A 10,768-nucleotide genomic window follows, 5' to 3' on the forward strand; every position below is an offset into this window, starting at 1 on the left:
AGCCCCAGAGTCAATGAGAACGGAGAGAGAATGAGAAACAGTCCGAACACGCAGAGTAGCCGGTAAAAGAAGTCTGGGGAGAGGGCTTTCACTCGACAGATCGCCCACCAGCACCCTCACGATCACTGGTGAGCGCGCCCTTTTGCCAGCGTTGGGCAGGAGGAGACAGAGTGGCCTTTACGGCTGCAGTAAACGCACTCACCGGAGGCAAGGCGGCGCTGGCGCTCCGCTGGCGCTCCGCTGGCGCTCCGCGGGCGACAGCCGCGAGCGCCCAAGCTGCATGGGCTCTTCCCCATCCCCGGCGTCACACAACCCATGGGCCGCAGTAGGGGTCCCACAAAAGTCCAGCGGGGCATGCCCCGAACGCGCGCGTGCGCTCCGATGTGCGCGCACCTGATCGTCCACCCGCATACACAAAACCAAAAGCGCATCCAGGGAGGAAGGTAGTTCTCGGAGCATAAGTTCATTCCTTATTTCCTCATTAATATTAGTGAGCAATGCACTTTTAAGGGCCTCTTCCCCCCATTTCGCCTGTTCAGCCAAGGTAGAAAAGTCAATAGAAAAATCAGCCATGCTGCGTTTACCTTGTTTAAGCGCAAGCAAGCGCTGGCCGGCGGTGGCAGTTGTGGCTTTCCTGTCAAACACACCTTTAAACTTAGTCAGAAAGTCAGAAAAGGTGATGTCCGGCTCCGCCTGAAGCGCAGCTTGAGCCCAGGTTAGAGCACGGTCCTGGAGTAACTGGACGATATAAGCGATTTTAGCACCATCAGTAGAAAAGGCTTGCGGTTGCTGGCGAAACTGAAGGGTACACTGAGTGAGAAAACCAGCACATTTATCAATCTCTCCCGTGAAAGCCCTGGGAGTAGGGAGGAATCTGTCAACGTGAACAGGTGAGGGAACAGGTGGCGCGACACTTACAGCTGGAACTGGCGCCTCCAACGGAGGAGCGGCGACCAGAGGAGCGGCCGGTAGCGGTGTTAGCTGAGCCACGGCCTGTGTGAGGTTCGCGAGCTCTGCTCGAAGGTGAATGAGCATCTGCTCGTGGCGTGCCAGCATCGCGGCCAAAGTGGCGAGGGTGGGAGTCGAGACCGCTGGGTCTGCTGAATCCATTTCCGTGGCTGGATGATTCTGTCACGATCTGGTACAGGGATTCAACGCAGAGCGGTAAGGTATCTCCAAGGTGTGGTTTATTTACAGTGCAGTGCAATATATGTACAGTGAAGGGATCCAAAAACTCCGGGGGGAATCACAGGGTAACTCGCTCACGTCTTCTCCGCTCACACTCACACACTTTCCCGTAGCAGGGAGGTCGCAGGTCCGGGGGGGGGGGGGGGGGGGGGGGGGAGAGAGATCTGAAGCAGACGAGAAGGCAGGTCACCAACAAATCACAAGTCACGGATATGAAGCACAAGAGCTGTGAGAACACTAACGTTAGGGGTACAATCATCCAGCGACAAGAGGATCTGTGTTCCAGCCTCAAATAGTGCTCCCGGTGATGATGGGTGAGTGTTGTCAGGTGTGTGTGTGGGCCAAGGGCGGGAGCCCACAGTGAGCTCCGCCCAGGCAGAGAGGGAGAAAACAGCAACAGCAATTGTAGCCTTGTGGGGCCGACCGGGCAGGCACGGAGACCATGACAGCAGGAGCTGTGTGAGGCTACTAAAGGCAGTGCTATAACATTTTTCTGTCATCATTTTATTATAGATTAAGTGCAAGAGTTGTTAGGTGTGGATAATTAGATTATAGTTTATTGCAATAGCAAGTTGTGCCTTGTTCTCAGATAGACAGCAAGTGGAGAGTGATATATGAAATGATGGGATGGAAGGAAGAAGAGAAGCAAAGAGTGATTCACAGGCAGAGCCTAAATTGTACAAATGTTTGTATGGGATATTGTATTTGTTTTAAATGTTATATACCTATGTGGTATGTGACTTTTGTTGCTATGATGCCAGGTCTCTCTTGGAAATGAGATTTTTAATCTCAATGAGATTTTTTACCTGGATAAATAAAGGATTAATAATAATAAAAAAAATTATTTCTCACAGTTTTTGTTGCCTTATGGTTCCAAGCGCTGTCACCAATCTTTGCATTTTGTTATTATCTCATGACACTTGTTTAATCAGCTACCATCTCTCCTGTGGACTTTTTAATGTTTACAGTCTCAGATCAACACAGCCCTGCCCTCCAGCACTATCCACAGCAACCCCTCAACAGCAACATTGTACCCATCAGGTAGAACATCGGCTATGTTTGCTTTGCCTTGTTGCCCATATTAGATTCTTGGTGAATGTGTGTTGTTGTTATTCAGCCTGGTTCAATGTGCCCCTTTTTAACTTTGAGCACCCGCCCCTTTAAACCTCTCTGCACAGCCCTGCCTCTCTCTCCCCACAGATGAGAACAAAATTAGAATTTATCTTTTTTTACTTTTGCTTTGCTTCTACCAAGATGTTTTATAAAACACTGGTCCTTGAGCTTTAATTCAAGGACCAGTCAGGGTGCCTGTGCTGAGCCCGGTCCCTCACTGAAAGGGTATAGTGGGCATGTGAGTAACATAACAGGACCTCAGAGCAATGGAAGAAGGTGACCTGGCCTGAATAACATTTTCTTTTACATCATCCATGTGGATTCTGCCACGTACCACCTACCAAGCATTGTTCCAGACTATGTAGCCCCTTTCATGCAAACATTTCCTTAATATTGAGTGCTGATGTAAATCACTTGCCAAACTGTCTGTGTGTAAAGATATTCCTGAATATCTTTAGAAAACGTTCCTGGTTGAAGGAAAGCTTTGTCTTCAGTGGAGCACAAAAACAGAAAAAGTTTCCACTTGTGATTCACTGCAATGACTAAGTGGATATGTCTTGCCAGGAATCCCCAGGAACAGTGCCTCAAGGGAGCAGTCTTACAAAAATATTCTGCTTGTAACTGGGAAAGCAAACACTATGGACAACTGCTTTAATAACATAACATTAGGTCATCTTACAGAGATGTGAGGATGCAACAAAAACACTCCCTTTTACCAAAGAAACCATCCATCAGGAGAAAGGATAAAGTGAAAACTAAAACTTTCCACCCATTGACAGATGCAGGCACAGAACCGTTATTTGTGGAGACAAATGGTTCCCACAAACTGAGCCTCTGATTTTGGACATGAAACATTTGAAATATGAGAAAATGTCTTACATATAAGGTCAGAAAGTGAAACAAATCTGTAATGATCACCAAAAAACGGGAAATCGTGTCTTGGCATAAACTTTGATTTTAGAAACTATTCCCACAACTCGCACAAAAATACAAGTTTACAAATTACGTAATTTCTTTCATTGTAGCAAATGCTGATTTATATACCACCAAGTATAGAATTCCCTGCAAGCAATGAATTAAATAATTAAATACAAACACACATTTCTAGGCTTGTTAAATAAGTGTATATGAGCACACAGCAGCAACTCGTAGGTTAAAAGTATAAAGTGAAAAGTTCCACATATATGTTTTCATCAGTTTACAATGAATCCCGTGGAAAAAACAACAAACAATAGTTACATTCTACCACATATAAATACTATGGTATACAACGTAATCCATCACTAACTCTACAACTGAGTCTTCCAGCATCCCTCAAACATTTCGAGTCACACCTGCAGGTAGTGCAGTGATTTAAGCGTTCCTCCCAAAATTGCACATGCTTCCTATTACACGTCAATAAACTGTGAGTATATGAGTCTGAGAAATTCTCTCACCGTCAGCGTTAAAACACTGGCACCAACGATGCACAGTGTTCATACCGACAAACTGCTGTGCTAAATCTTTTAAACAATCATATCAAAACACAATAAAAGTTGTCTGGCACTGAGATGCTTTTATCACCCCTTTAAAGCTTTATTACCTGATGAGAGCATCACAGGTTTAGACTACTACAAACATGTTACAATGACTACAGGACTGGACACTAAGCAACCAGTGCTGCATTTAATCAGAATACCACAGCACAACTGTATCTACAACTGTACAAAAAATTCATATTTCAGCTAATGCTTCCACTCTTTTTTTGTTTCCTGCATCATTCACCACGTGGCCAATTAACTTTCCACTGGTGTCCTTTGAGCCAATATAATCTCGTTTTTAGTTAGCTGAGATGGAGCCTTACAGCTTAAAGTATCAGCCTCCAATTTAGGCAAAGTGGCCTTCAGTGTAACTTTTAAATCTCGATACAATTTAAATGAGAGCGTTATAGAAAAATTAAGAGAGGAATTAGCTACAGAGACCAAAACTATTTCAGTAAAATGCTGTAAACATAATGTTTAAATGCTGTAGAGTGTAGGACTTTGAACTAGAGATCTATGAGAACTGACTCACTTTTAAGTCCTTAGTTGTGACCGTAAATAAATACAGTCATGATGGTAACAGTATATGTGTGGCTGGAAATTATGGGCTAATGATTCACCGTCTTCCGAAAACTTCTGAGCAGTGTCTCTATTTCAACATAAAGTTCACACTTTGTCATGTCTTTGGCTCTTTTGCTTTTATAGACCTTGAGACTGCTCGACTTTGAGAAATTTAAACCGAACTTGAGAAAATATTTCAAGACACTTTAAAAAGGGACCATCACCAACAATTATCACAATGGCAAAATATATAAAAATGGTAAATGGCCTGTATATGTATAGCGCTTTACTAGTCCCTAAGGACCCCAAAGCGCTTTACACAACCAGTCATCTACCCATTCACACACACATTCACACACTGGTGATGGCAAGCTACATTGTAGCCAGAGCCACCCTGGGGCGCACTGACAGAGGCGAGGCTGCCGGACACTGGCGCCTCCGGGCCCTCTGACCACCACCAGTAGGCAACGGGTGTCTTGCCCAAGGACACAACGACAGAGACTGTCCAAGCCAGGGCTCGAACCGGCAACCTTCCGATTACAAGGCGAACTCCCAACTCTTGAGCCATAATCGCCCATATATTTTAATTCCACACATATAAAATAAGAAGAAGGCTATAATTGATGAGTTTTGCAGTTATACGAGTCATGTGCTGTCAAGGACATATATATTTTATACCAGGAAACCAGTTTAGGAGGCAGTATGTAAAGTGAGCTGTCGTTAATGAGTAAAAAACAATGCAGCTTATAACTTGCATAGGGTGAAATTAACCCACTGTCATAGCTTGTTCAATAGCTTCTCACTGCTGTTAATCAATCGGTAGCTGCATATGTTTCATGAGCAAAAAGAGTAAAGGGGAAACCATAAAATACACTGATTTTCCTGGAGAAGAGGCTAAAAACCATCCTCAAGATCGGATTCGAACAATCTTGATATATGTGATATAGATATTAGTGAGGAAAAAGCACAGCGCCAAAGAACACTTCGTATTCTGCCTTGGTAATATAATCTGGATGTGATGACATCACACGTAGTTTGTCTTTTGCTTTCAGGAAAAAGAAGCCAGCTGTATAGAGGGATTTACTCCAGACATCTTCGCTGCAGCTCATTGTGTGGATCGATGAGAGGAGAGTCATATCATTTCTGTATTCTTCTGAACTATGCAACACCTTGTTCATCAGTTTTTTATGGACAGGACACACTAAACCACTATAAGTGATCTGCAGGTAGACACTGTACAAGCCATCTCTGGGCACCACAAGATCCCCATTGGAGTAGCTGAAGCCGCCGTGACAGTAAGCATTTCCGATGTCATGTGCCCATTGAAGGTACTGCCCATTCGTGTTATTCCCTACAGGAGCTAAAGAAGAAAAAAAAAAAATAAAAACTAAGGTTACTCATGTTTCTACTTGTCTATAATTTATAGCTAGCTTCAAACTTAAGTAAAAGTGAATGACTTCTTGCAGAGTCATGTGTAAATAATTTAGGCACAGAACCTTTTTTTTTTTATGATAAGCTCCATACAAAGTGTGGTTAATGAAAAAAAAACTTAAATAAGCATAAGATAAAGACACACACACACATCATTTTTAACTTTACCTGTTAGCATGGCAGCTGGATTAACCAAGTTTTGATGTCTTGAAGTTTCTAGTTTGTTGACTACAACACAGATTGAAAAAAGAGATTGTTTGAAATGTGGTGATGGCGTTTCTGTTTTAACTTCATGCTAACACAGTATTAACATTTACCTGACAGGTCGGGTGGCGTGGTTGGCTGTAAGGAAACAGACAAAGTCTTAGCATACTTTATTAGAATGACCAAAAATATGATGTAACTCGATGCCAATGAATCTACCCTACACTATTTTCACCAAAGTGTGATAGCAGAACACTGTTTATGTATATTAGAAACAATAACCACAGGAACACTCAAACTATAGGTGCCTGGTAAATGAGCTATGTTAGAACATTTAGGGAATATTCAATCAATTTCAAAAGTTTCGCTTCCTGGTTAAATAATGGTTTGGGACTAAAAGATAGAGAGACACTCTCCAAATCTGAGGGTTTGTTTTTAATATACATTATACAACTGTTTTACTGCAGGAAGCATGTTTCAAAAACAGCATTGACATGAATGTCTTTAAATGTTTTTGGACGCTTCACTGACTCTGTGGTTCAGAGTTACTGAAATATTATGACCTCGTTTGTTTGAGGACCACACAGTTTTTAGTATTGTGCCAAAAAGCGATCATCTGACAAAAAGTGATTTCCGATGTTTCTGTGTTCTATTTCAGCAATTATTTTTCTAAATAATAAATAATATCTTTACTTACCAAGCACTTTATTGGTAAAAAGACAGCAGTGAAAACAATCCAGGAAGGCTTTATGTAAAAAATGACCAAGTATCTTTATCAGCATCTTTATGATGCTGCATTATTGTACCTGTAAACAATCTAGTCCTTTTCAGTCACATAAAATATTCTTTTAGAACTGTGATGTTATATTTGTTTCAAGTTCTGTTCGCCTCTTGGCCAGATCTCTCTTGAAATTACTTTTTTGTTCATTTTAAATAAATAAAAGATATGCAAAATCCTCTTTGCCAAAAACTGATTGTGGCTTCCACTTTGTGATAAGAATGTTCTTTCTGGCTGAAAAGGACTTGATATAATTCACGAGAAATGCGTTTGACATGTTTTTGACAGAGTATATATGTCTGTGAAGGTCCAGACGTTTTTCTTTCCAAGCTCTTTAGACAGAGTATATACCAATAGGTCACTTATAACAGTTTAAATACCCACAATCAGTTTTTTTTATAGCAAATACCGGAAATCACTTTGTGGCATAACACCGGTCACTGTGGTCATAAAATGAACTCGCCGGCCATAATTTCCTGAATCACAGATCCCTTATTTTGGAGTTCATCCCTCTAAGGCTACGTTCACACTGCAGGTCTTAAAGCTCAATTCCGATTTTTTTATCAAATCAGATTTTTTTTGTCTGCTTGTTCACACTACAAATAAAATGTGACAGCAAACGCGCTCTAGTGTGAACCCTCAAAGCGCCACGCATGCGCAAAAGAAGTCGTCACACACAACGCGCTCTGTTTAGACCCAGTAGTGTTTGACTGATGGCCTTGATATAAAGATTTGTTTCTGACTTTACGTTTCCCAATTTTGCTTTAAGTTATAAAGTTATTTTGTTATTTTCATATGGCCTAATAATTATCCTTGTTGCCGTTTTAGAGAGGAGCGGCGCTTCAAAGGATAGTTGCAGATTTCTGTCAGAATCTGCAGATTATACAGTACAAATAAAATGTTCACGTTTCTCCAACGTTGTCTTCCCAACAGTTTCACTGGATGGCCAGGAAGCGTTCACCATGTTTTCTCGGGCGCTTCTCCGACGCTGATAATTGGTGTCTGTCTTGTGTCAGTGACGTAAAAAGCTGGTTTAATGCGACATAACCATTCAAACAGCAGTCGCTTTCTAAAACATCAGATGTGTGTCGGATTCAGTACCACATACGAAAGCGACCCAGGTCGGATTTGAAAATATCGGATTTGTGCTGTTCACACTGTCATACCATGATCGGATATGGGTCGCATAGTCAAAAAAGTCGGATTTGATGCGCTTTCGCCTGCAGTTTGAACGTAGCCTAAAAAGCGGTTAGTGCAGTGTCCTGTGGGACCTTTTCCTAGGCAACGAAACTAACACAGATGATAGGTTGGGTTCTTCCTCGGTGTCTTTTACAGAGGCCGTTTTTAAGGTTTCAGCATTTTTAAGCAAGTACGTTTCTGCAGTGTTGCCAACTCCTCAGTAAGGAAAATCGCTATTGGCTGTCCTAGAAGTCGCTAAATGACGCCATCGCCTAATTTTGCATAATTGGTCATGCTAATCCAATTGTAACCTATGTTGTTGGAGAGAGAAATAACATCGTGGAAGAGACATAAAGTGAGTAAAAACGTCCTAAATGCATTTAGAGTTTATTTAGAACTACAAATTAAATTTCTTTTAGCAATTATTGTTTTTTTTTTGTTTTTTTTTTTAAATGTCACAATTCCAACCCTACTCCTTTACCCGGGCTTGGACCGGTGAAAGTGACCCGAAATAGGCACTCTGGTGGAGTTACTTTGTGTGTGTGTTTATAAGTAGCTTTAAACCTTGTGATCCACAAAACAGCAGAAGAGTAAAAGAAGAACTGACTGCGTTACAGCACCCGCTGCTTGTTGAGAGTAAAAGCGATACGCGCTTTCACGTCTTTTTTTTTTTTAGCGAACTTCCCAACAGTCGCTAAGGGGTCTGAAAACTCGCTAAATATAGCGACAAAGTCGTTAAGTTGGCAACACTGCGTTTCTGTAACTAAGCACTCCAAACTACAGCTGCGCGGTAACAACATTTGGGCACGTGCGCTCTGTTTTGCTGGCCGTGTGCGTGTGTGTCGAGCTACCGCGCGTGCTTGGATTCAGTGTGCCCACGACTCACAAGTGCGAATAATTTCGTGGAAAGTACGCCGCCAACGCGCTTTGGCTAATGCTGTAGCCAAGTTTATCAAAACATTGCATGAGGGAATAAACTTTGACCCGGCTGGCTTGGAAACATAAAGAGTAGAACATATCTTGAACGCATCAGCCGAGGATTTAAAGGCGTATGAGTTAGCTGCGTTTATAATAGATTACATTGTTTAATATGCGCTAAACTATTCTCCTCTCTTTTTGATTTTTTTAAAGCAGTGTTAAAATAATATTTCAGCAGCAGCAGCTCTAAACGGAAAATCTTAAGAGTGTGTCGGGTATATGTTACCTGGCTGCCCGGCGGTGCATGCCTTTGACTTCGGAGTAAAATCGTGATTAGTAAAGGCAGAACTCCTGCAAGCACCAGAACCAGCACCAAGGCTAAAAGCTTAGCCATTCGCCTGTTTCGTGTCTCGTTCGGCGACAGTAACTGAAGAGAGGTGTTCGGGCTTTGAAGTACTGCCTCCTCCCCTACTTCAAAACCCCATTTGTCTTCCTCCATGCCTCTGCTTTGCTATTCCCGGATTAGCCGCTGGCTCCCATACTCCATCTCCATTTATTAGCGTGGTGTCGCCCACGTTGTTGCAAGTCTCGCTTTAAATGAGTTTCACCGGGTATCGAGTATCAAGCACGAACTTCCTCTTTTTTGGGGCTGGCTTTTCTCTAACACCGTGAAATACGTTGGCTAGTTTGGTTTTTAGTGGAACCAAAGCACGAATGCTAGGAGAGGGATTGATTATAATATAAAACCACGACCATAAAAACTCACCTCCTGTTGAACACGCTGTGAATGACAGTCCCATTAATGACCATTGGCTAGACTTTGTTTTTCAGCTGCTTGTGAGGACACTGACAGTGTTTTCGAATGAACGTCAGCACTCTGCTAGCTGTTATCTGCCCCTTTGTCCAGATGTAATTTGCAGACTAGCTGTAATCACGTCCGTGTAGTCTAGACATAATAAATAAATAATTAGTGGTATGCTGTAGTAGGTTTACACATTTTCCAAAGAACTAGAGGATGGTGTAGCTTGTGAGCGGAAAAACAACATCTAGTATAAAACACATAGTTATGAATGCATTGAATCAGTTTCTGCAAAAAAAGAAAAGAAAAAAACCTTTACAGTAAAACAAGCTGAACGATAACTACAGATAAATGGACTGATTCTTATATAGCACTTTTCTACTCTCCCGGAGTACTCAAAGCGCTGTATACAACATGCCACATTCTCCCAAACTCACAAGCACTGACACTAAACTGAGTGCTTTTCTAACAACATCCACACTCCGATGGATGCATCAGAGAGCAACTTGGGGTTAGTATCTTGCCCAAAGATACTTGGCATGCAGACTGGAGGAGCCAGGGATCGAACCACCAACCTTCCGATCAGTAGGTCACATCTGATAAGGTTGATTTAACCTCTGCTGGGGGTTTAAAGGCAGTCGCCTGCTGGGTTATACAACCAAAAGGAAACGGGAGCTGCTTTGCAAGCGACATTAATTTTTTCCCACTTATGCAGGGCTGGTTCATGGGGGCAGCTGCCTCAGCAGAGAAGCCTAGACCCTCTTCTCCTTGGCCATCTCCTCCAGCTTGTGCAGGGGAACACCAAGGCATGCCCAGGCCAGCTGAGAGATATAATCTTTCCAGCATGTCCTGAGTCTGCCTTAGGACCTGCTCCTATTGGGACATGCTAGTAACACCTTGCCCAGGAGGCATCCTTGTCAGATGCCCGAAACACCTCAACTCTCTCCTTTTGATGTGGAGGAGTTAAGGCTCTACCCTGAGCCCTTTATGAATGGCTGAGCTCTGTACCCTATCTATAAGGGAGACACCAGCCACTCCTGGGAGAAAGATAATTTCTTGTATTTTGCTTGTATCTGC

At 42.6% G+C, this 10,768-nt stretch overlaps 1 protein-coding gene across 1 annotated transcript; it reads right to left on the reverse strand.

Moving 5' to 3' along the window:
• Positions 1-2,938: 2,938 nt before the first annotated feature.
• On the reverse strand, positions 2,939-9,593 carry LOC146696558 (lymphotoxin-alpha-like). The gene is made up of 4 exons (XM_085474706.1): positions 9,179-9,593; positions 6,131-6,155; positions 5,982-6,041; positions 2,939-5,742 (listed from the first exon to the last, which is right to left on the reverse strand). The coding sequence occupies exons 1-4, from the start codon at positions 9,389-9,391 to the stop codon at positions 5,333-5,335; spliced, it is 708 nt and encodes a 235-aa protein (XP_085330832.1). The 5' UTR covers positions 9,392-9,593; the 3' UTR covers positions 2,939-5,332.
• Positions 9,594-10,768: the final 1,175 nt, after the last annotated feature.

This window comes from Copadichromis virginalis, linkage group LG12 (genome assembly GCF_057382275.1).
Source record: "Copadichromis virginalis isolate Kocher_CV1m ecotype Utaka linkage group LG12, C_Virginalis_male_GT1.1, whole genome shotgun sequence".
NCBI classification, from domain to species: domain Eukaryota; kingdom Metazoa; phylum Chordata; class Actinopteri; order Cichliformes; family Cichlidae; genus Copadichromis; species Copadichromis virginalis.

Coding starts and splice junctions, on each gene's coding strand:
- LOC146696558 (XM_085474706.1), bottom strand. CDS start 9,391: ATGGAGGAAGACAAATGGGGTTTTGAAGTAGGGGAGGAGGCAGTACTT. Junction 6,042..6,130: donor CACGCCACCCGACCTGTCAG/GTAAATGTTAAT, acceptor TCTGTGTTGTAG/TCAACAAACTAGAAACTTCA. Junction 5,743..5,981: donor TCCAGCTGCCATGCTAACAG/GTAAAGTTAAAA, acceptor TTTCTTCTTTAG/CTCCTGTAGGGAATAACACG.